This window comes from Leopardus geoffroyi, chromosome B3 (genome assembly GCF_018350155.1).
Source record: "Leopardus geoffroyi isolate Oge1 chromosome B3, O.geoffroyi_Oge1_pat1.0, whole genome shotgun sequence".
NCBI lineage: Eukaryota > Metazoa > Chordata > Mammalia > Carnivora > Felidae > Leopardus > Leopardus geoffroyi.
The window spans coordinates 85,082,550-85,108,983 of NC_059337.1; the positions used below are offsets into that span (position 1 = coordinate 85,082,550).

Consider the following 26,434-nt stretch of genomic DNA (forward strand, 5'->3'; position numbering starts at 1 on the left):
CTTGGTTTGTGATCATAATTTGTTCTGGAAACATGCTTGCAATCCAAAGCACTCGTATATTAAAGCCAATTTCAAGAACCACTGGCTCATTTATCAAGTTAAAATTTATTAGAAATGTTTGCTCATCTTGTGGAACACTCAAAGAACAAGTTACTTGCAATCCAAGGCTTTACTGGTAGACTGTTTATTTTTCTATTGTATATTTTCTATAATAACCAGAGAAATGAAACATTATTTTTAAAAGATTATTCTAAGAAAAGCTAAGAACAACAAAAACCAAAGAACTGAGTAAAGATTCTATTTTCTCATAAAATTTGGTAGTAAAAGGCATAAAAAAGATAGACTGTAGCTTCAAAGGATGGTAACTGAGAAGTTTTGTTTAAAGGAAGGTAACAGGTGTGCTGATGGTAAAGGGTAAGTAGAAATACAAGATAAAGATGGGATAACTTTTTGGAGATCCTAGAGCAGTCAGAAAAGGTAGTAAGTAGAAGTACAGATGGGGGAACAAAGGCTTTTCTGAAACTGAAGGTGAGCAAGAAAAGATGGCTCAATACAGAAATTTTAAAGCGAGGGGCGCCTGGGTGGCTCAGTCGGTTAAGTGTCCGACTTTGGCTCAGGTCATGATCTCAGGGTTGGCGGGTTGGAGCCCCGCCTCAGACTCTGCTGACAACTCAAGAGCCTGGAGCCTGCTTCAGATTCTGTCTCTCTGTCAAAAATAAACAGATTTAAAAAAAAAAAAAAGGAATTTTAAAGAGAGGAAGTTATAAGTCAGAGTTGTTTGATATGGGAAAGGAATGAATTATCTTTACTATACATTCCTATAGAATAATGATGGCATGCGGTTGGCTTGATTCAAATTAGTTCCTTAATCGTCAGAATCACTGAATTTAATTTATGAGATGTGACTAATGTGTGTTAAAATGTGAATGTGTGGAGGAAGAAGAAAGGTTAGGAACTATTGTTCTACCAGACTTTTATATAAGAGGTCAAACATTTGAATTGAATCCTTAATGAGGTTAGAATAGAGATGATCATTTGACTATAAGGAAGGGCTTAAAAAACAAAGAAGCGGTTTATAATAATTACTCTGAGAAACAAGGTAAGAAGTAAACAAAGGATAAGAAATTTGCCGAACAGCAGAGAAGGTATTGATGAAGTTAAGGAGCATGAATCTACACTAACTCCTATATCACAATGGTTTGATCATTTTCTCTAGTAATATACCTCTGCCTAGGAGTAGAGAAAGTAGATGTTAAGAATGATTCCAATTGGAGAACTGATTGGAATTAATATATATATTGATTATCTACATACCTACATATATAAACTTAAATGGAAGAGTAGTTTTGAAAATGCCAGAAATGGTATTTTTATAGTTGACAATGTGCGAATTAGCTGGACAGGGCAAGTGAAATCAGAGGTTGGTGGCAGACTGACCATGGAAACAGAAAAAGCAAAAAACTGGAAACATGAAAGTACAAAACAGCAGCTGACAAAGATGTGAGAGAGTGAGAAATGGATGTTAAGTAGGTTGTGGATTTGAGATCTCAGAAATACAGGCATTCTGAGTAATGGTAACATTCAAAGCATCGCTTTATTAATGTGTTTCTAGTTATACTGCCCCAAAGCACTTACCCATAAATTTTATTTTTTGAGTCTAGAAAAGAAAGTAGCACATATACATGTCAACCTTATAGGAATTCCAGTTAAGTGATATTCTGCAATTTCTAGCACTGGTTTCCCAGAAATCTTGTCCATATACATCCCATATGCATCAAGAACCTAGATACCATTAAAATAATGATATAAGAGTTTTACATATCAAAACCTACATGTAAATGGGTACATAATCCAAGAGCTTAATCAGAAATCAGATTTACAGCAATATAATAACCTACATCCAACTTTGTTCCATTAATATTTTTAGTATGTACTAGCTTGTATTCACCAGTCATTTCACTTGAGACCTCTGAGACTAATCAAAAAGGGTATACTTGGAATGTCTACATACAGGAAAACCAAAGGACATTTTATAGTTTCAATTAGATTTCTGCAATCAAAAGAATTCTGAAATGCATAAAAAAGGGTAAACAATTCCGAGATACCAAATACTTTAACATAGCCCTGAACTTTCTTCAAAAAGCTTATTACTGAAAGGTATAAATAAATGAAATGTAGTTCTTCTCAGAAAGTTAGAAATCAACAATACAGTATTATTCACACATAAAAAGAAATAGCTGACAGTTGCTAGTTATAAATTTGAAGGTTCTCCAACAACTTACCACTGTCTGGAATCCAAGTTCCTAAGTTCTCTCAGTAGTTTCTCATTTTTCTTCAGGAGATGAAAGCTCCTCCTAAACAGAGAGATTTATAAACATTTTCATCACCTTTGCAGTGAACAACATGACAGTCCGGGAAATACTTTCCACTCTACTCATGCAACTCTTAAACACTTTTCTTGCCTTTTCATACTTCTAACACAAAGAAGAACAGACCCTAAAAGAAATGTAAAGAATATAGGTCATTATTTCTACTTAGGCCTTCACAGATTTCTGTTAGTGGATCATTATCTATTGATCACTTCAATTTTTCCTTGCAGAAGCTTATAAAGCTCATATCCAGAAAAATGGACAAAAATATTTGTAGGTTCCTTAAGAGTTCCCTAAAAATATGTAAGAAAGCTGTTCCTAATGAGAAATAAAATACTCACAAAATCTAAATCATTACCAAGTAAGCATATGGATTACCAAGTAATCCAGATGGAATTTGCTTTGCTTTCTTGTTTTACCTTATGGGTATTTTTTACACTATGAAGCAATGTAGAAATTTCACCAAATAGGTTCTATAGGTGCTAAATATGTACAAATTATATTCATCAAATCAATGTTTGCTGTGGCAAAATATAGCTTCCCACCTTTAATTTTTTTAAGAGACAGAATATGGACCATCCTATAGTAAAAGAGAATAGAGTGCACTCCTGTGAGCGGCAATTACCTACGTTTGGACATACCATCAGACAAATTGTGTTCCTTACAAAATGCCTTTCCCATAAGGTAGAGGATACTCCCTTCTAATAAACGGAAGGATTTAAATTAAGTAAGATTATAAACACTGGTCAATCAAGTAGAACTCCATTTCAATGCTTCACCTGCATTTAAATTACTCTTTGGATTTATTCATCCAGTGATACTTGAGCTCCCCTCTTACTGCAAATTGAACAAAAACAATACATTAAACAATGCTGCTTCTTCCACTTCCCTACAGCTTTTAGTATCAGAAATTTTAAAAATCAAATGTACAGTAATGCTTTACACTAGTGTACAATTTTGGCATTTTATGTACATTATCTAATTTAATTCTCATATTTATGTGAGATGAGAGTTATTTCCTCAACTTATAGTCTGAAGCTTAAAGATTAAATGACCTAACCTGGTTCTTCTGATTTAAATATAATGCCTTTTCATTTAACTCTTACATGAATACTTTGTGTTTATTCCAAGTTTTTAACATGGTTTTTTACAATATATGTAAGAAAACAAAATTTAAAAAAATGAAATAAAGATTCTTTTCTTGATTTGATGCTAAATCTTGAGTTAATTTCTCTGATACAAACAAGAAAAGATCATACTGCTGTCACTCTAAAAAACCTGTTAGGCTGATGTGACATAAAAAGAAATATGTATTTCGGCTCCGCTCCCAGTTCCTGACACAGAGCTCCTAAAACTCTCATAATTTCCTGAGTGACGAAGGTGACAGGAACATCTTACATAGAGTGCCTAAATCCCTTGCAATTCCTTGGTAACAGAAACATCTTTGTTCTGATGAGGTGATGCTTGGTGGGCTCCTAGAAAACTTCAGGATAGGGCTTGGACATCAGAAAACACAAACCATGATTAGGAGCTTGGAACTTCAGAGGCGACTCAGTCGGTTAAGCATCCGACTCCTGGTTTCGGCTCAGGTCGTATCTCACGATTTGTGAGTTCGAGCCCCGCATCGGGCTCTGTGCTGCTGGTACAAAGCCTGCTTGGGATTCTCTCTCTCCCTCTCTCTGCTCTTCCCCTGCTAGCACTCTGTCTCTCTCAAAATAAATAAATAAGCTTAAAAAAATAAAAATAAAAAGAAGCTTGGAACTTTCAGCCTCCCTATGGGGAAGGGAGAATGGTAATAATTAATCATACCTATATGAAGAGGTCTCCATAACAATCCCTACACTATGAGGTTCAAAGAGCTTCCCGGTTAGTCAACTCAATTCAATGTGCTGGAAGGGTGTCAGACCCCAACTCCACAGGAACAGAAGCTCCTGCAACTTGGGATCCTTTCAGACTTCACCCTACATGCCTCTTCATCTCTATGTTCATCTGTACCTTTAACTAACCTTTATAATAAACCGCTAAATAGAAGTTAAATGTTTAATGAGTCATTATAGTGAATTATCATTATAGGTGGTTATCTGATTTGTAGCTAGTTGGTCTTAAGTATGGACTTGCAACTTTTGTCTGAAGTGGGAGGCAGAACTTGTGGGTCTGAGCCCTTAATCTGTTTGTGCTGACTCCAGTTAGTGCTGGAACTGCCTGGTGTGGAAAACCCACGTTTGGTGTCAGAAGTGTTGTAAGAAAAAATAGTTTTTACTATCAGTTTACAAGAAGGTTGGAAAAATAAGATTTCTTTCAATTATATGAGCTATAATTTCTTTTTTTTTAATTTTAATTTTTTATAATTTCTAAGTCATAGTTCTACTACTCATTATGAAAATGTTAATAGTTAATTTATTGAGTTTTATTTTTATTCCCTTGAATCCTGATCTGAAATCTGTCCAGTGGCCAAACAACTAATTGGCAGATAAAATTTAGTGAGGAAAAGAACAGAGACTAAAATGCTTGATCAAAAGATGAATAAGATTAATGTTAAAAAAATTCTTTTATTCTTACCTTTTGTCCCAGGAGTTCATTCCCAATATGCTAAGAAGCAATCTGCAATAATAAAATGCTGACTGAGGCTTTTGAGGTGTTGGTTCATCTTGCTCCACAGCTTTCATGTTTAAGTCATTGAAGTGTTTCTCAACAAATTCTTTTTCCTCTGTATGCTGCTTAAGGATAGCATTAATAACATCATTTTCCTGTTTTTCAGAAATGCACACAGGTTGTGGAGCAGGAATATTAAGTGAAATTCCAGTTCTCTGTAAGCATTCAGGACTAGTTATACCTAAATATTGCAAAAGCTCATCAAGAACATCTTCTTCATCTCTTATGGTATCCCAAGTTGGTACAGTTTCTCTAAATCCTCTTTTAAACTGGAGGGAAACCCCATCATTTACTGTTATATCTTCTAAGCATTCATTAGATGTCGGAGGCTCTTCGGCCTTCTCTTGACGAGATGATGAAAGTATGAGAGATGTAGGTTCTGACAAGCCACTCACAGGAGGTGGTCCATACAGGATGGCAGAATCCCAGGAATATTTTCCGGAGAGATCACGTACTATGATTCTGACATTTGAATTGGCTGATGCAAGGCCAGCTGATAAACCTCCTCCAGGTATACTCTCTTCTGATCTGATCTGGATACAGGACACTAAGGTTGTATTGTTCAACACAAAGAACTGGATATTTGGACTCTCAAAGAGTTCAGGAGAAAGTTCAGTACTTTCACTGTAATGATTGTCATGATTTTCACACACCTGACTTGTTAACATAGCAGGACCACCACTCATTGGATAATGGCCCAAGTGATTTACCAGATGTGTAATAACAGTGCGGGCGGCTATAGAGATTAATCCTTGTTGCATCTGAGTTTTCACTAGAAATAAGAAATATAAGTGAGTGGGGATACTGCTGCTTCCTAGGTAGGAAGTCATGTAACAATGAAATTTTTAGAAAACAAATGGAGATTTCATCACATTATCAAAATCATATTCAAATATTAGAGTAAATATTTTCAATTTAGATTCTGTTTTATAAGAATGATGGCAAAGAAGAAAACTCTTGATGAAGTTTTGTTAATTTTTTTAAAAGCCCTTTTCAAAGTTTTGCTTATGGATTCACAATTTAAACTTAAGCCTTTATAAAGAAATCACACTTTCTTTTTTTTAAAGCTTTATTTGTTTATTTAGAGAGAGAGCGCGTGAGCAGAGGAGGGGCAGAGAGAGGGCAAGAAGAATCCCAAGCAAGCTCCGCGCTATCAGTGCAAAGCCCAATGCCAGGCTCAAACTCACAAACTGTGAGATCATGACCTGAGCCGAAATCAAGAACTGGACGGTTAACCTACTGAGCCATCCAGGCACCCCTGTAAATCATACTTGCAAAGAAGGATCACAAGTCTTATAAATCACTTAAAATCACTCAGTACACAGATTAGAAAGCCAACGAAATCCAACTGATAAATTTATCTCATGAGTAGATTCAGAGAAACTGCATGCCTTAACATGGCATTTAATTATGGTTTTTATCAATGATGTAAAAGTTTCAGAGAAAATAATCTTTTACTAAACTTTAGGAGTCAGGATCAATTTAAACAGTGTATCAATGTAACCAGTATATACCATGAAAACTTTCAGGGAAATCATATTTTATGGCCTGCTTATGTATCGTATTTTTGTAAGATATTCTTTTGGGTCATTGTGGTCTCAGTTAGTTGGATGTCAGAAGCATTTTTTCCCCTTCCTTACGCACACTAGGAAAGCAAATAGAGAAGGAGCATATCCATAGCAAGGAGTAAAAAAATAAAACAAAGAATACAGCAGTCAAGGGCATGAAATGGCAGGACCTGAAGGAGGAGGAAGAGTGGGGGGAGAAGGAAGACAGAAAACAGAATAAAGGGAGGAAGGAAGAAGTGGAGAGAGACAATAACTTGGCAAAGCCCACTAGCCAAACACTGCCGATGTGACTGCAAGCAGGTTGATGTGGAAGCCAATTCTAAAATGAGTGGTGTCGGGAAGTTGGGGACAGTCTTAATACTTTTCATCTACGAGGCAGGGGAGGAGTTGTCATTGGTAAGGAAGTGCTCATCGTTTATGTTAGAAGAGGATGTTTAGTTGTGTGTTTGTATGCGTGTGTACATACAGTGTTGTCTTATAGACATGATTACAGAATGATTGTGTCTCTATATTGTTCTACCATAGTCATAGAGTGATCTTGTCTGAACACTGTTTATATTCTGAAAGTTAATCATTTGGAAACACTATGGCCTATCTGCCAGAATAAATCTAGATTTGAGAATGTCCTGATGATCAAAGTATTATCTACATAAATTCCTTAGTTTTAAGTGTACTTTGTGATGCGTTTTGGCAACTGTACAGAGTTGTGTAACCACCAACATAATATGTAGTAAAATTCCGACATAAAAAAATAAATTATATTTTATGTAAATTATATCTCAATAAACTCCACTTTAAAAAAAAGTTTATTGTTGAAAGTGCTGCTATAAACATTAGGTACAAGTGCCCCTATGCATCAGCACTCCTGTACCCCTTGGCCTAAATGTCCATCAACTGATGAATGGATAAAGAAATTGTGGTTTATATACACAATGGAATACTACTTGGCAATGAGAAAGAATGAAATATGGCCTTTTGTAGCAATGTGGATGGAAATGAAGTGTTATGCTAAGTGAAATAAGTCATACAGAGAAAGACAGATACCATTTGTTTCACTCTTATGTGGATCCTGAGAAACTTAACAGAAGACCACAGGGGAAGGGAAGGAAAAAAAAAAGTTAGAGAGGGAGAGAGCCAACCCATAAGAGACTCTTAAAAACTGAGAATAAACTGAGGGTTGATGGGGAGTGGGAGGGAGAGGAGGGTGGGTGATGGGTATTCAGGAGGGCACCTGTTGGGAGGAGCACTGGGTGTTGTATGGAAACCAATCTGACAATAAATTTCATATTAAAAAAAAGTTTGTAAGGACATTAGCTTGTGCACTGCTCATGTGACGCTTAAAAAGAAGAGAAAAAGAATAGTGTTATATTTTCAAGGCCATAGCCCTCACTGACTACAAGCAGAGATCAGCAAGAAACCAGCTGCTATGCCATTAATAGCAAAAACATCTTTTTCCATTATTCCAACTCTAAAAGAGAACTTTGGTTGACTTTGAAATGTTGGAGTATCAAAATTTTAATCTTCTTCCATTATCAATCATGTTTTATGACCACATACATGTATATATATGAATATTTTTCAGTTTACTTAAAAAGTTCCAATTATATTGAGTTGTTCTTCAATTATAAATACGCCTAGTTCTGAAAATCAGCTATTCAACATTAGATAACACTAAATGATTAACCTTAATTCAATCCTACATTTTTTCAAGACCATATGCAGGTCAAGTAAAAAGATATGTCATTGGATGAAAAAACAGAGAAGTGGCTTGAATGTAGTGTCTGCTTTCCCTTCCCCTCATTAAAACTTAGAATGCAATGAAAGTTCATGCTGTTGGGGACCTTACAATTTAGCCAGTACTCATCATTTTGAATGTGAGGACAAGTGGGTACACAAGAGCTAAGGGATTGGTCTACCAAAGAACAGGGCTGGTCTTTTGCTTCCCAGTTCAGTGTTAGTTCCATCTTTACCACAACTCTAATTTCCGTATTTTTATCTTTTGTTAAAATGCCCTTTTCGGGGCGCCTGAGTCAGTTAAGGGTCTTGAGTCTTGAATTTGGCTCAGGTCATGATCTCATGGTTTGTGAGTCTGAGCCTCATGCCGGGCTCCGACTGACAGCCACGAGCTTGCTTGGGATTTCCTCTCTCTGCCCCTCCCCACTAGTGTTCTCAATTGCTCTCAAAATAAATAAACATTTTTAAAAAATGCCCTTTTCTTTTAGCAAATCACTGTGACATATGGAAACAATTCAACTTTTTTTCCCTGTGTACAGTAACTTCAAAATAGTATTATTTAGCATACCTTAGTATCTATAAAGGCCAGATCGATTGAAAAGCTCATCTAACTAAGACCTAATCACATTTTAAATGGTAATAAAAGGGGTGTCTGGGTGGCTAAATTGTTTGAATGTCCGACTTCAGCTCAGGTCATAGTCTTGCGGTTCGTGAGTTTGAGCCCCGTGTTGGGCTCTGTGCTGACAGTCTGGAGCCTGGAGCCTGCTCTGATTCTGTGTATTCCTCTCTCTCTGCCCCTCCCCTGCTTGTACTCTCTCCCTCTCAAAAATAAACAAACAGAAAAATTGTAATAAAAAATTGTAATTAAAAACATTACAAATTTTTTGATGTATGAAAAGAATTTTGTTCTTTCTTTGTCCTCCTCCTTTTGAGTGATAAACTTAAATATATGACTTGTTCTAAGCAATGAATCTTCTTTGTAGAACATTTTTGAGAAGTGAAAGAATATAATTTAATAGAAACAGATCACAAAACAGAGAAAAATTCCTGACTTCGCCTCTGGCTTGATCTGTGATCTTAGAGAAATCACATGAAACACCTCAAACACCATTTTTCTTTAAGAATAATACAGATTTTTTTTTATAAAGATGAACTGAAAACTTGTATACAAAGTTGAATATAACAGAAGCAATATAAGTCATTCAATTTTGAGAGCATTATAAGTATCACAGGTTTTATGAGTTCCTTTTTCAAGCTTACTTATAAATAAACTGCAAGAATGAGCCAGCTCTCCCCAAAACAAAACCCTAGTCCTAGGTTCCTGTCTATCCTATACATCCTCTTCTCAAAGGAAGAGACAGTGGGAATGCAGCTCAAATGAACTCATTTATGAATCTGTCATAATTACTAACACTGAGAATACTTACAAACTATATTTAGATTTTAGATGTAGGTAACAGCATTTTCTTTCCTAAGCTGCTTCTCTAAATTCAGGATATATATAAATATGGAAGGATAAAAATCTCTCAATTTGTTAATTGGACAATTTTATTTAAAATTTTGAGTTATGAACTATGGAACATATGTATCTCTCCTCAAAATCAATTTAGATATAAAGAAAACATATGAAATTCTCTAATTTAGATATTCAAAATGAAATTCTAAATAACTAGCCTTGTGAGAAAATGTAACATGAAGATATCGATGCTTCTAAGGCTTTGTGTAACTAACATTCATTTAAATAAGTCTATTCAGGGTTGTCTTTTCAGATTGTCAGATTAAACAAACCCTACAGCATTTGCAGCAAACCCATAATTACAGATTATTACAGCATACAAAAGCAGCAAGACATAAAAAGCTGCTGCAATTCATTGCACTCTAATAGAACATGCAGAGGAAGTTAATTTTGGCAAATGCTTTAAATATTAGCTTTGCATAATATGTATAGGTGAAACTGTAATTAGGACAAAATGAATCCTTTGGAGCCTCCTTTCATTCTGACCCTGCAAATGATGACTTTTTGCTAATAAGACTACTGCTATTTGACAAAAAGCCAACTTTACTACCTTGCTTTATTATTTAGTAAATTTAATAGTTACACCTACTCCTGCCAATAGTCCTCAAATCAGACTCGTTCAATCTAATACTGAGCTTATTAGGGACACTCTACGTTTAGAAGTCTTTGGCCAAAAAAGTGCTTGAAGATGATGAAACATGCCTTAGACAAGGGCACAATGATTAGTCACTTTGCCATATTAAAAAAAAAAAAACAAAACAAAACGAACACAGCATGTTGTCACTATAGACCACAGGATCACCTGCTGTTGGCTTACAGCTGTTCCTAAAAGGTTCTGCATTAATCTGGTCCTTTATACCTTTAAGAAAGTCCAAAGGGAACAACTTAGCACATTTAGAGAACAATACTCCACAGAGTATTTGGTATCAATATAAAACTCATCTATTTAAATCTTTACCTTTGTGTCTTTTACTGTAACTGTTAATGGTACAGTAAATTTTGTCTGAAATACATTAAAAACTCCCTTTACATAAGTAAACTACCTATTTCACTGTTTAACAAGTGTGCTATACTGCCCTCAGGCTTCATCATTTTACCCTTTTGAGAATAATGCAAAAAGTAACTAATCTTTTCAGATAATTTTGCTTTTAAGTAAAATAAACAGTTTTACTATACCAAATCTAAAGAATTAAATATATAAAGTTGTCTATGTATCAATTATGGTCTAAATTATTTTGCTATACTATGCTTCCCAGTATATCTCTACTATATCTGAGCTTCAATTTAAATCTTATATTCTTATTTCAGTTCTATATACAGCTGACCTTTGAAAAATATGGGGGTTAGGGCACTGACCCCTCCATGCAGTGAAAAATCCACGTTTTAACTTTTTACTTCTCCCAAACTTAACTGCGAATACCCTATTGTTCACAGAAAGCCTTACCAACAACATAAGCAGTTGATTAACACACATTTTGAATTTTTTTTTGTATTGTATACTGTATTCTTGTAATAAAGCTAAAGAAAAGAAAATCATAAAGGAGAAAAAATATATTTATAGTGAAAAAAAAAAACTCCATGTGTCAGTGGACCTGCACAGTTCAAACCCATACTGGTCAAGGGTCAACTGTTTTTGTGTTTTAGAGAAACTATTAGCAATTTGTGACCACTCCCAAACCCTAGCCCTATTTCTTTGATGTGTAACTTCATATCTTTATTTGCATTCTATGTCACCAATCCATCATCATGGCCACATCTTAGATGTCTTGAACATTTATAACTATTACACCTTTAAAAATCAAACTCGTCCAGGGCACCTGAGTGGCCCAGTCGGTTCAGTGTCCAACTCTTGGTTTCGGCTCAGGTCATGATTTCACAGTTTGGGACACTGAGCCCCACGTTGGGCTCTGTGCTGACAGTGTGGAGCCTGCTTGGGATTCTCTCTCTTCCCTCTTTGTCCCTACACAATTTGCATACTTTTTCTCTCTCAAAATAAATACACTTAAAAAAATTTTTAAAAATTAAATAAAAATCAAACTCTCACTTAATAGCTTACTCTTTGACCACAATCTCTCATCTAGTAATTTTCCCATTCTGTTTTGTAGAGCCCTTGGAGAGGGCTGTTAGGAGATGGACAGAATAGAGTTCAATAGGATCCAAGGCCTCCACCCTGCTGCAGCTCTGCTTTTATCAGTTTTACAAAGTGGGCTTCCTTGTGAAATTTATTTGCAGGGGTTCCACTGCTTAAAAACTCATTTTAAAAACTACTGTCCTAACATACTGATGCTCTCAGTGATTCTCAACCTCGGCTGCATATTAACCATCCACAAAGCCTTAAAAAATCCTAGCAATCCCAAATCAATATATCAAAATCTCTATGGATGGGAACAGAGCAGCAGTATTTCAATGTGCAACCAAGGCTGAGAATCACTGTTCTAACTTACTACCAACATTTACTTTCTGATTCAACGAATCACTCCATTTTCTTCCAACTTATTAGCCATTTCCTAGCATCAGTTCAACCCTCACCAAGCCTTGATTCCATGGCTAAACCATATACCAACATTCTGAAAACCACAGTTCCCAGGTATTCTGCCACATCCACCTTACTGAATGCTGACTGGTGCAACTAAACTTTGTAGTTTCCATTTTCTGTTGGACTCTCAATAACATCTGCTAATCCCCTTAATCTACTTCCATCTTCTTTTTCTTTCTGGGTCAGAATAAGGACTAATATTAGCATCTATACTTTCTAGCTCACTCTTCAGGAGCTTCACCCTACTAACGATCCCCTTCCCATCTTCCTTCTCAGTTTATAGAAGTTCAAGTCTCTTCATCCTTAGAAATCCTTTACCTCTGCTGAGAATTATTTTTTAGCTTACTTACTGTCTTATCATTTATCTTTCTTTTTTATACAGTCCAGCTTCTTTAAAGAGTACTTTTGACAAATGGCTCTATTTCTTTAACTCCTCTTTGCTCTTCAACCCACAGCCATCCACTTCTCCCTCCTACTTCTCTGCTGAAACTAAAGCAGACATATTTTTCAGTCTTTCTGCATCTGGCCTATTATTTAATACCATTACCCAATCTTTTAAATATCTTTCTCCTGTTTTTCTTTCTGAGAAATTATTCTCTCCCAGTTTTCCTTCCTTTCCAACTTTTTTTCTTCTCAGAATACACACATACGTGCGCGTGTGTGCGTGCAGACAAATATAGATTCCTAACAAAGACCTTTCTGCTACGATTGAGATCTGCATATACAACAAACTGCCCACTAGCGGTCTTCATATGACTATCCGACATTCATCCCAAACTACACCATTTGCAATATTGCACCTCCTCATTCTTCTTCCCAAACCTCTAGCCTTTCTCATATTCTTGGTCTACTTTGGGAGAGCTAACCAATTAAGGCCTTTAGCAATTCTTGGTAGGCCTATTGCAACAGCTTCATGATTGGTTTCTCTGATCCTGGTTTAACTTTCCTAAAATCAATCTTTACCAGAGATCAGCAAACTTTTTCTGTAAGGGGCAGACAGTAAATATTTTCAGCTTTCTGGACCACATGATCTCGTTTGCAACTATTCAACACTACTGTTGTTGCACAAAAGCCGACACAATGATACATAAATGAAAGCATGGATGTGTCCCAATAAAACTTTATTTACAGAAACAGGTGGCAGGCATGGGCCATAATCTGCCAACTCCACAAAACACTGCTTTCAAACTGCTCTCAGTACTAATTTTCTCATGTATATAACCTGCTTAAAACCCTTCAATAATTTGCTGGGTTCCTCTAAACTACCTCTGTGTCTTAAATGTACTTTTATTTTTATACTCATATTTAAAGGTTATTTATTTACATCTTTCTCTTATATCTGAAAGTAAACTCTCTGAATGTAGAAACAATGTGGCTTAAAAAAAAAGTTACTGAATTCACTACCTACCAAGAACTGTACAAAGGGTTTTACACATATTATCTTATTCAGTACTCAAAACCACCACGAGGGAATAAATATTATCAGCCCTATTTTATAGATAAGGAAACAGACATAGCCACTCAGCTAGTAAATGAGAGTCAAAATTCAATACCACATCTTTTAGACTCCAAAGCTAAATCTCTTATTCCATTATAGAAATCCTGTGATGTATAAAGTAAAGTATCAAAAAAACCTTACCAGAATAACTTCACTAGAAGTATAAAGGGAGTGTCATCACATATAATCTTAGTAACTGTGTTTCTGAAGTTATTTTTTAAACTAAAAATGAACTTTGCTAGAATATACATGGTGAGATAGAGAACTACAAAGTAAGATATACTCCTCTCCATTATTTTTACTTATGGCCTCAAATCATACTTTGAGAGAATCCAAGAAATAATACTGTCCTAAAGTGAATTCCTTTTACCTTCTGTCACTGGCTGAAGTTTAGAAGATCGTTCCGAATCTGGAGAGTGAAGAGGTTCAGGCTCTTTCAGACTTTCCAAATGCATAAAAGGGTCATAATCTACAGATGCCAAGTCAGAGAGGCTCATTGGAAAATACCTTGGATTGCTAAAACACTGAGCTCCATAAACACACCCATGTAATACCTGGAAGTACGAGGGAAAACAGTTTTCCTTTTCAGTGAAGATAAATAAATAAAGATAAATGGAGAAAAATGACAACTGGTAATACAAGAGCTTGAAAAATTTTTTAAATATTTTAAAACTCAGTTCTTCAATCAAGGTAAAATTTAATGCCTTTTAAAAACAAGAATGAGTAAATTTAACTAATGATTCTCACATTCCATAAGGATTTGACTCCTTTCAAAAATCTGCAGTAAAGCAGAAGCATCTTGTAGGAAGAAGTTTTAATTACTCTTAGGTACTATAAGATAAATCTATGTTCTTAGAAAATATCTAGCTCTAAAAACAAAAATGTAATACAAAGAAATGTTATTTCTTTAGGTTTTAAAAACTGTGGTTACCAAATAAACAGTAAAGCAAATAAGGTTACCTTATAAATGCAATTGAGGACAGATTTTTCTATTTTATCATTTTCTGCTCCTGTAGCATGGACTGGTTGGAGCAGTGTCTTTAGAGGTAAGGCCATGATCCAGTCCAGGAGGCACAGAAGTAAGGATACAACCAACTGTAACAACAACAAAAGAGATGATTATGACTGTAAACTCACAAAATAAGAACTTTAATACATTTAACAGAAATTCACCAACTTATTTTTTGTCTTCCAAAATTTATTTCAGGAATAAAATCAACCCTAATTCTACTATGAATATTTACATAGATCTGATTTTAAGATATTGTATATGAACATTATGGTGGGTTTCTTCCTCATATTTTAAAGCCAGCACAATGGAACTTTAAGTGTAATAAACAGGACGGCAAAAATTATTTAAAATTCCTATAAAACGCTGAGCCTAAAACAGAACAGACATCAATTAGCTTGACTTATTTAAAACTGTTCAAGGAATAGATCACAAATGAAAGGTTGAGTTCACATATATCAAAAATATTTCTACATTCCTTTTAAAGAAAAGAACCAATAAAACATCAAAAAACTGACATCCTCAATATAACCAAAAAACAGAACATCCAGACTTCAAATTATGTGTGAGTAGAAACTATCAGCAAATCCCAGCAAGCTTTTCCTCATTATCCCATTACAAACTTTCATGAAGAGCAAGGGCAGTTTAGGAAAAATTGTAAAAGAGAAGCAAGAACTAGGTATAAAGCTAAAAACCAAGCCAGAAAGAAAAAGTTACCCTAAGTATGAGAATATTGAAAAAGTGTACTGGTAGATACGGAGTAGAAAAAAGGACTTAAAAGTACACACAGGAAAGGTAATGCTTTGGAGAAGAAGAATGTTAAGAAGGAATAGGGAGACATCCTGTGGCAAACATGTAGGAAAAAGAAAAAGCAGAATTTAGGATCCTGCAAGACTTAAACAAATTTTAAAAATTGATGGGCTTATAATTTCTCTCCTCCTTAAAAAGCATCATCCAATAAACTGATGGATCTACAATTCCTCCCCTTAAAAAGACAATAAAGACACTAAACTTTGTTGAATCACCAGATGAGGGAGCTCTTGAAGTAGGAATCTTATAAACCACCCTAAGCCACCAGTCCTGTTCACAGAAATGCAGAAGCAGCCTTCATCTATATAAAACTATTATAAAAAGAAAACAAAAAATGAGAATCTAAACAGCTCAACTGATGAAACCCCTGCTCGAAAAATTATGAAGGAGAAGAAAACTATAACACAACATTCTAATCTAAATTACATATTATCAAACAGCATTTTTTAAAAAAAATATATTTATTATCAAGTTAGCTAACATACAGTATATACAGTATGCTCTTGGCTTCGGGAATAGATTCGCATGATTCATTATTTACATACAACACCCATGTTCATTCCAACAAGTAAAAGCATTTAGATATGGAGGACAAAGAAAATCCCATCTTAAATCAGAAATTAAAAACTAAGAATAGAATTTAGAATTTAGAACTTAGAATTTAGAACTTAGAATTTAGAAATTAAAAACTAAGAACTAAGAAAGGAAGAATTGTTTCATGTCAAGAAAAGAAGTAAAATGACAAAATCATATTAGAAATGAAGCCTAGATTACAGGATGCCTAAAGAAGAATAAATTTGAAAAAAACAAAAACAAAATTTAATATGGGGCTTTGAAGAATAGTGGGAAAACAATTAAAAGAATAAAAATGAGATTTAAAATAAGATAAAAAGTGTCAGAGAAAAAATGTTTGAGGTAAAGAGAGAAAAAGAATATCCAATTTACGTATTTGGAGTCTCTGTATATATACATGTTAAAAAGGTTCACCAGAAGCCAGGACAAACTGACCTGCAATAATCAACTCTAACACATATCCTGGTAAAACTTTAAAAGTAAGACTTCAAACATAAAGAAAAAAGATATCCTTAGGGCCTCCTGGAAAAAAAGATGCAATAATTTAGAAGGGCAAGAAAATAAAACAGGCTTCAGACTTCTCAAAAACAATACACAAAGCAAGGCAACATTTAAAAAAAACAAAAAACTTCAAGGAAAGTAAATGTGAACCTAAGGATTCTATATCTGGCAAAGATGTTTCTCAAGTATCAGGGTTACAAAAAAAGTTTTAAATATACCAGCCCTCAGGGAATTCTGTATTTATGGGCCTGTCCTGAAGAATAAAGATGAACTTCATCTAACCAAATAGTTGACTGAGGAACTTCAGCAAAAAGAATGGTATTTGATACACGTAGTTACAAAAGCTAAGACTAAAAAAATAAAGGTAGAGATGAGCGTGAAGAATCATTTATTATATGACTTATCCTATGTGTTATATGTAGAAATAAAGTCACTAAAAATGGAGGCAAAGAGAGAAGAAAAGTAAAATAAGCTCATTTATTAACGTATATGCGATGAGATAAAGGATACCATTAAATAATCACAAACCACACAAAAAAAGTGTTTTAAAAAATAAGAGGTTAAGAAAGCAAGGAAATAAAAGTATTTTTAAAAGGCATACATAGAAATGTAACCACAAGAACAAAGTATAAAATTCCCTAAATACCAAAAGGAACTTAAAAAATAGAACAAAGGAAATATATCTTGTAGACAAAGAAACACAGACGCAAATTAGAATTCAAACCAAAAAGCACTCATGTTAAAAGCTACAACTCAAATGAAATGAAGACTTATGGGTATCTATGTATCAAATAACACAGTGACTATCTTTATAAAGCAAAAACTACAATAGATGCAAAGAAATATAAAAACATTTAGCAAACTTTAACACACCACTCAGTATAAGACAGATCAAGTGGACAAAATACAGGCATACTTATTTTATTGTGCCTCACTTTACTGTACTTCACAGGTACTGTGTACTTTACAAATTGAAGGTTTGTGGCAACCCTGTCTTAAGCAAGTGTTTAAGCACCATTTTCTGACAGCATTTGTTCACTTTGTGTCTCTGTGTCACATACTGGTAATTCTCACAATATTTCTAACTTTTCCATTTTTATTGTTATTATATTTATTATGGTGATTTGTGACCTCTGATGTTATTACTGTAACTGTTTTGGGGTGCTACAAACTGTGTCCATGTAAGTTAGCAAACTTAATCAGTAAACATTGTGTGTGTTCTGACTGCTCCATTAATCAGCTATTCCCCATCTTTTCTCCTCAGGCCGCCCTATTCCCTGAAACACAACAATACTCAAATTAGGCCAATTAATAATCTGCAATGGCCTCTAGTGTTCAAGTGAAAGAGTCACGTGACTCTCACTTTAATCAAAAGCTAGAAATTAAATTTAGTGAGGAAGGCATGTCTAAAGTCAAGACAAGCTGAAAGCTAGGCTTCTGGTGCCAAACAGCCTAGATGTGAATACAAAGGAAAAGTTTTTGAAGGAAATTAAAAGTGCTACTCTAGTGAACACATAAATGATAAGAAAGCAAAACAGCTGTGTTTGCCAATACAGAGAAAGTTTTATGGTTTGGATGGAGGATCAAACCAGCTGCAAAATTCCTTACGTCAAAGCCTAACCCAGAGCAAGGCTCTAACTCTCTTAAATTCTATGAAAGCTGAAGGAGGTAAGGAAGCTACAGAAAAGAAGTCTAAAGCTAGCAGACATTGGTTCATGAAGTTTAAGGAGAGAAATCATCTACATAACATAACAGTGCAAGATGAGGCAGGAAATGGTGATACAGAGGCTGCAGCAAGTTATCCAGAAGATGCAGCCAAGAAAACTAATGAAAGTAGCAACACTAAACAACAGATTTTCAATGTAGACAAAACAGCCTTCTATTTGAAGAAGATGCACCTAGGACTTTCATGGCTAGAGGGAAGTCAATGTCTGGCTTCAAAGCTTCAAAGGACAGGCTGCCTCTTTTGGTGGGGGCTAATGCAGCTAGTGTCTTTAAGTTAAAGCCAGTGTTCATTTACCATTCCAAAAATCCTCGGGCCCTTAAGAATTATGCTAACTCTATTCTGCCTGTACTCTATACATCGAACAGCAAAGCCCGGATAACATCACATCTGTTTACAACATGGTTTACTGAATATTTTAAGTCCAAGAGCTCTGATGGAGATGCACAATGAGGTTAATGCTGTTTTCATGCCTGCTAACACAACATCCATTCTGCAGCCCCTGGATCAAGGAGAAATTTTGACTTTCAGGTCTTATTATATAAGAAAGACATTTCATAAGGTTATAGCTGCCATGGATAGTGATTCATCTGAAGGATCTGGGTAAACCAAATTGAAAACCTTCTGGAAAGGATTAGCCATTCTGGATGCCATTAAGAACATTCATGATTAGGGGTGCCTGGTGGCTCAGTCCATTAAGCATCTGACTTTGGCTCAGGTCATGATCTCACAGTTTGTGAGTTCAGGTCCTGTGTCGGGCTCTGTGATGACAGCACAGAGCCTGGAGCCTGCTTCAGATTCTGTGTCTCCCTCTCTCTCTGCCCCTGCCCCACTTGCCCTCTGTCTCTCTCTTCTCTCTCAAAAATGAATGAACATTAAAAAAAATTAAAAAAAAAAAAAAAGAACATTCACGATTCATGGGAAGTAGTCAAAATATCAACATTAACAGGAGTATGGAAGAAGTGACTTCAAATTTCATGGATGACTTTGAGAGGTTGAAGATTTCTGTGGAGGAGATAACTGCAGTATTGGTAGAAATAGCAAGAGAACTAGAATTAGAAGTGAGGTCTGTAGATGTTGACTGGACTACTACAATGTCATGATCAATATTTAATGAATAAGGAGTTGCTTCTCATGAATAAGGAAAGAAAGTGGTTTCTTGAGATGAAATCTCTTCCTGGTGAAGATGTTGTGAAGATGTGAAATTACAACAAAAGATTTAGAATATTACATAAACATACATAGTTGATAAAATGGCAACATCGTTTCAAAGGACTGATTCCAATTTTGAAAGAAATTCTACTGTGGGTAGAGTGCTATCAAACAGGATCGTATGCTAGAGAAATTGTGGGGGGAAAAAAGTCAATCAATGTGGCAAACTTCCTTACTGTTTTATGTTAAGAAATTGCCACAGCTGCCCCAACCTGGAGCAATCACCGTGATCAGCCACCAGTGCTAAGGCAAGACTCTCCACCAGTAAAAAAGATTACAATTTATTGAAACCTCAGATGATGGTTAGCATTTTTTAGCAATAAAGTATTTTTAAAAATGTTAAAAAAATTTTTTTTTAATGTTTATTTATTTTTGAGACAATGTGAGAGACAGAGCACAAGCGGCAGAGGGACAGAGGGACACACAGAATCTGAAGCGGGCTCCAGGCTCTGAGCTGTCAGTCCAGAGTCAGACGCAGAGCTCGAACTCATGAATTGTAAGATCATGACCTGAGCCAAAGTCGGACACTTAACCGACTGAGGCACTCAGGCGCCCCAGCAATAAAGTATTTTTAAATTAAGGTATATACATGGTTTTTTTGAACATATTGCTATTGCACACTTAATAGACTATAATGCAGGTTTTTGTTTTTTTTTTTAAAGGTAGGGCTTTTTTGTTTTTAAATAGTTTGAGAGAGAGAAAGCACACAAGTCAGGGAGAGCGGCAGAGGGGGGAGAGAGAATCTTAAGCAGGCTCCATGCTCAGTGTGGAGCCCAACACAGGGCTCGATCCCATGACCCTGGCTGGGATCATGACCTGAGCCAAAGTTCAGAGTCAGATGCTCAGTCAGCTGAGCCACCCAGGAACCCCAGACTATGGTGTAGTTTAAGCATAACTTTTATATGCACGGAGAAACCAAAAAATTCATTTTACTTGCTTTACTGAGATTTTCACTTTATTGTGGTAGTTTGAAACCAAACCCAAATGTTTCTAAGGTATGCCTGTATAATCCATTTGAATAAAAGTTATTTGCGATCCTCTTCTCTTTTGCATTGTTTGTGGGAATGCAAGCTGGTGCAGCCACTCTGGAAAACAGTATGGAGGTTCCTCAAAAAATTAAAAATAGAACTACCCTATGAACCAGCAATTGCACTACTAGGTATTTATCCAAGGGATACAGGTATGCTATTTCGAAGGGACACATGTACCCCTATGTTTATAGCAGCACTATCAACAATAGCCAAAGTATGGAAAGAGCCCAAATGTCCAAAGATGGATGAATGAAGAAGATGTGGTATATATATATACAATGGGGCATTACTTGGCAATCAAGAAGAATGAAATCTTGCCATTTGCAACTATGTGGATGGAACTGGAGGGTATTATGCTAAGCGAAATTAGTCAGAGAAAGACAAATATATGACTTCACTCATATGAGGACTTTAAGACATAAAACAGATGAACATAAGGGAAGGGAAACAAAAATAACATAAAAACAGGGAGGGGACAAAACATAAGAGACTCTTAGAGAACAAACAGAGGGTTAGTGGAGGGGTTGTGGGAGGGGGGATAGGCTAAATGGGTAAGGGGCATTAAGGAATCTACTCCTGAAATCATTGTTGCACTATATGCTAACTAATTTGGATGTAAATTTAAAAAGATTTTTTAAAAATGTGGGAATGGATCCTTCCACAATAAACATCTCAAGCGCACTGGATATGTCATATTTTTAAGCTCGTATGGGCAGTAGTATTTTCAAAGGGCAGTAAGAGCATCTGCCCAATGGGGAGGAATATTTTATCACTGTCATTGTTTATCTTGATGCTGACAATAAAAAGCAAGCTGACTTTAAAAAAAAAAAAAAGTTACTTGAGATCCTCAATACTACTTAATAGTATCAAAGAGAGCTTGTCACCAAGAGTCTAAAAACGGCTAGTACGGAATTTGAAGAAATAGATCCCAGTAATTTTAGACACTGATTATTCACTTTAAAAGGCAAAGCTTGGGGCGCCTGGGTGGCGCAGTCGGTTAAGCGTCCGACTTCAGCCAGGTCACGATCTCGCGGTCCGTGAGTTCGAGCCCCGCATCAGGCTCTGGGCTGATGGCTCAGAGCCTGGAGCCTGCTTCCGATTCTGTGCTTCCCTCTCTCTCTGCCCCTCCCCCGTTCATGCTCTGTCTCTCTCTGTCCCAAAAATAAATAAACGTTGAAAAAAAAAATTAAAAAAAAAAAAAAAAAAAGGCAAAGCTGAACTTTTAAATCTGATTATCCATTTGGAAAAACAACAAAAATTAACTCCCTATCTCAAAACATACAGAATAAACTTCAAATGGATGAGGGATAAACATTGTAAGGAATGAAACCATACAAGTGCTAGAAGAAAACGTGGGTGAATTCCTCTTTATCCAGGGTACAGTGAAAATTCAGACACAATAAAAGATAAATCGACCACATAAAAACCAATTTTTTCCGTGATCTCCCCCACACAAGAAACAATAACAAAAACCCACCATAAACAAAATCAAAAGGCAAATGAGGGAAAAAAGAGAAAATGTTTGTGACATATACCAGTTAAGAGCTAATATCCCTAGTACATAAAAATGTGAGTGGAAAACACCAAAACCTGACAGAAAATGTATGAAAATATGAATAAACAAGTCACAAAAATAAAAAATAAGGCCATTAGTAAATATGAGAGGATATTCAACTTCATTTAAGTGGAAACTACACTGAGATGCCATTGCTCCCCCATCGAAATGGCAAAATGTTCAAAATAAGACACAATGTGTGGATGAGACTCTAGGCAAACAGACACTAACAGTTGGCTCGTGGGAATGCCAATATTTAACATAATTACCAATCTGTTTACCTTCTGACCCAGCAATTCCACTTCTAGGAATATACCCTGAAGACACATTCCAAAAAAATATACAGGCACAGAGTGAGTCACTGCAGCACTGTTTGCAATTGCAAAATTCTGAAAATAACCTATACATCCACGTATAGGAGAGTGAGTTGAATAAACTATGGTACACTCACATAATGGAGCACAAACACTACATAGCCACAAAAAAGACCATGGAAGATATTCATGAATTGATGTATTGTGAATTTCCAGGATATCCTGCAAGTAAAAAATCTAAAGTACCAAGGAATACCTAGAATATGATATCTTTTAACAAACAAGGAGAAAACATAAATGTATCTGCTCATTTGTGTAAAAATAAACAAAGAATAGGCACACTATAAATAAAAAATAAATAAATAAAAACAACAGGGATGGGGAAAAAAAACACTAAAATGGAATAGAAACTGAAAAAATGACGCAAATTGTATTTCAAATGAATTATATAACCATACGGAGGTGAGGCTAAGAAGAGAAGAAGGAATCCAAATAACTTTTAAACACAGCTTTTGAACTATATACTCTCTTGGTAACTACATACAGGCATAAATATATTCTGAAACTGTTTTTATTTTTCTATAACTGCACAAGAAGTACTTTGCTGTGGATAAATGTGGACAATGGGAACTAGGTGTTCACTGTTGGGGCTGGTAGTTACAAACATGTAAAGGGGGAGGACAGATTGAACCTTGTGGTGTTGGGTTAGAATCAGAGGTGTCAAGGTAAACTCATGGTGTTTTAATACACACAAAGAAACATATATATGCATATATTACATTTTTACATAAAATACATATTATATATTTGTGTGTGTGTGTGTACATATCATCTATTTTCTAGCTCTATCTGGTCAGTGGGCCTAGGGAAAAAAAGACAACCCAATGACAATGTAGACACCTAGCTCCTAAATCTATTTCAAAATACTATTTCTATTCAATGGAACCAGAGTTCCTTGGAGAAATGGCTAATTCCAGTACCGGGGACGGGAAATATAGGCGGGTCTAAAAAATTCTGTGGTGACAGAAATTAAGGATATACTGAAAGGATAATGAGGAGGATATGTCAAAAGGACAAAGAAGCCACTTTGAAGGCCACTCCCACTGGTTAAGTCGGGGACTTTTTGAGCTTCAAAATAAAAAATGATAGTAAAAAAATTACAGTCCATTGCATAAAATAAGAATCATGATCCCACACTAGCAAGATGGATAGGGAATAAGAGAAATATCTTCCTTATCACAGAAAACTAATGAAGATAAAAGTAATGACAGAATTAGGAAATCACCATTTGGAGCTATCATATTTAATTCTGATAAGCGTTTCAATTGCTGGCAAAACTACTTAGTAATGTTTTAATGAGTGATAGGATATTTATACAGTCTCCAAGTGTCTTCCCACAAGATACTTTTTAATTGGGAAAGGTAAATAGTAAACTGGCTCAAGCTCTTAGCTGCCCCTCAAACCTTTGTGACTGTCCAAGCTGTGTCCCAAAAGGGTAGGAAATGCCAATATACCTATTCAGGATGCTGAAGGACTGCTAATTGCCTATCCCTTCAGCTCTCTGATGCAGGCTAATTGGAAGCCTGACTTTCAAGAAGCAGCTGGGCAAGTTGGGACATTAGTTATACAGTCTAGCCTCTATGAGAGAAATTGAGAGCTGGGTAGTTTTGCTTACTCATTCTATGCTGAGCCAGAGCAAAGAGTCGCTGGGAATGTTGGTGCAAAGACAACCACCTCTGTTTTTTATGTTTCTAGAGAATTCATGAGTGCCAAGTTCTGTCAGCTCCCAGAAATAGGTGATTCGGGAGCTTCTCACTTAGTGTTGACAAGCTCCTTTCAGGGAGAAGCTGGAGACCTGGTTTTCTTGTTGAAGTCAGCCAGAGGGAGAAAATACAGGGGGAGTGCTCACTGGTTCTTAGGGGCTTCCAGGAGGACTGCAGTCAGCACCTAGATGAAGACTGGTTAGAAGCTGGACTCTCAGGCAGCGGCTGGGAAAGTATGTAGTCAAATCTTTTCTAGGGAAACAAAGGAGCACTTGTTAACAGGAGCATGAGCACCTGCTATGGCTATTCCCCTAGGGTTCAGCACAGAGGGAACAGGCAAAAAGGACCCTCCACTATTCTATCCCTAGAAAAGATCTGACTGCATTCTTTACCAGCTGCTGCCTGAGGGTCCAGACAGAAACTAGCTGAATGATCCTACACATCAGGCAGTGACAAGCCCTGTTGATTTTCAGAGGCAGGTGACCTGGGAGCCCATCTATGGGGAGGCAGACTTAAAAGCTGGCGGGCTAGATGCGTGTAGTCTAAACACTTCTCTCCTCAGAGAGAAGCTGGGAGTTGGGGGGTTCTCTTCTGATTATATGGAGCTATGCCAAGGGTGGAGTTTATTACAAGAGTACATTCTCAGCATCCGTTATGTATTTTAATGTGGGTATTTTTTCAGTTGCCTGATGTGCAGGATCATTCAACTAGTTTCTAGATTTCTCTAGAGAAATGCTCCATATGTAGCAGTATCTTTGGTGCATCCACAGGAGGAAGAAAATTCAGGAGCCTTCTGTGTCTCTATTTTGGTGACCCCCTCCCCTCTCTGTTTGCTCTTTGTTATTCTTCAAGGTGTTATACTTTGCTAACTTTTCTTACTCTGTAACTTCTCCTTAAGGGATCTCATACATTCCCATAGTTTAATACTACTCATGTGTTGATGATGCCAATAATTTTGTGTTGAGCTTCAAATTTACCACTTTAGGCAAACAGTTGCTTTGCTGCATTTTACTGGGCATTATTCCTTACACGCAATACAATAAAAACGGAAATTCATATTCAAAAAATCTGCTCTTTTTTTCTTGATTACTGTGGACTTTGTACATTCCACTCTGAGAATTTTTACTCTTTATTTTCTTAGCCTTATCAAGACATCAATTCTTACATTGATGATTATAATAATTACCATATTATTTTTTTTTTAAGTCAACATTCACACTTTTAAGTGATCTTTCACAAATCTAGTATTTCATAGTACATTAAAGAGCCTTCCAAAATGTCACTTAAAAATTTTTTTTTTCTGGGGGTGCCTGGGTGGCTCAGTCAGTTGGGTGTCTGACTATGGCTCAGGTCATGATCTTGTAGTCTGTGAATTCAAGCCCCCTGTTGGGCTCTGTGCTGATAACTCAGAGCCTGGAACCTGTTTCGGATTCTGTGTTTCTCTCTCTGCCCCTCCCATACTCAGGCTCTGTCCATCTCTCTCTCAGAAATAAACATTAAAAAAAATTAAAAAAATAAATAAAACAAGTTTTGATGTTTATTTATTTTTGAGAGAGAGAGAGAGAGAGAGAGAGAGAGAGAGGGAGGGAGAGAGAGAGAGAGAGGGAGGGGGAGAGAGAGAGAGGAGCACTCGTGTGCGCAGAGCATGAGCAGGGCAGAGAGGGAGACACAGAATCCAAAGCAGGGTCCAGGCTCCAAGCTGTTAGCACAGAGTCTGACATGGGGCTCGAATTCATGAACTGCAAGATCATGACCTGAGTTGAAGTCGGACATTTAACTGACCGAGCTACCCAGATGCCCCCAAAAAACTCACTTAAAAAAATTTATTTATTTATTTTGAGAGAGAGGGGGAGTGTGAGTGAGGGAGGGGCAGAGAGCAAGGGAGAGAGAGAATCCCAAGCAGGCTCCATGCTCCTCATGGAGCCTGATGTGAGGGCTCAATCACAACTGTGAGATCATGACCTGAGCCAAAATCAAGAGTTGGACGCTTAACTGACTAAGCCACCCAGGCACCCCCAAAAGGTCATTTTCAAAAAAAGGACTTTCACAAAGGTCCAAAGTTCTTAGTGT

The 26,434-nt window shown here is 36.2% G+C and overlaps 1 protein-coding gene across 13 annotated transcripts in view; it reads right to left on the reverse strand.

Moving 5' to 3' along the window:
- Window positions 1-26,434, reverse strand: part of RALGAPA1 (Ral GTPase activating protein catalytic subunit alpha 1) — a 281,757-nt gene that overhangs the window by 87,716 nt on the left and 167,607 nt on the right. For all 13 annotated transcript variants that reach the window (XM_045450711.1, XM_045450709.1, XM_045450708.1 and 10 more), the window contains 4 exons: window positions 14,834-14,968; window positions 14,244-14,427; window positions 4,929-5,793; window positions 2,283-2,354 (listed from right to left, as the gene is read on the reverse strand). In XM_045450711.1, the coding sequence (XP_045306667.1) occupies window positions 2,283-2,354; window positions 4,929-5,793; window positions 14,244-14,427; window positions 14,834-14,968 (1,256 nt within the window). The remainder of the gene's footprint in view (window positions 1-2,282; window positions 2,355-4,928; window positions 5,794-14,243; window positions 14,428-14,833; window positions 14,969-26,434) is intronic.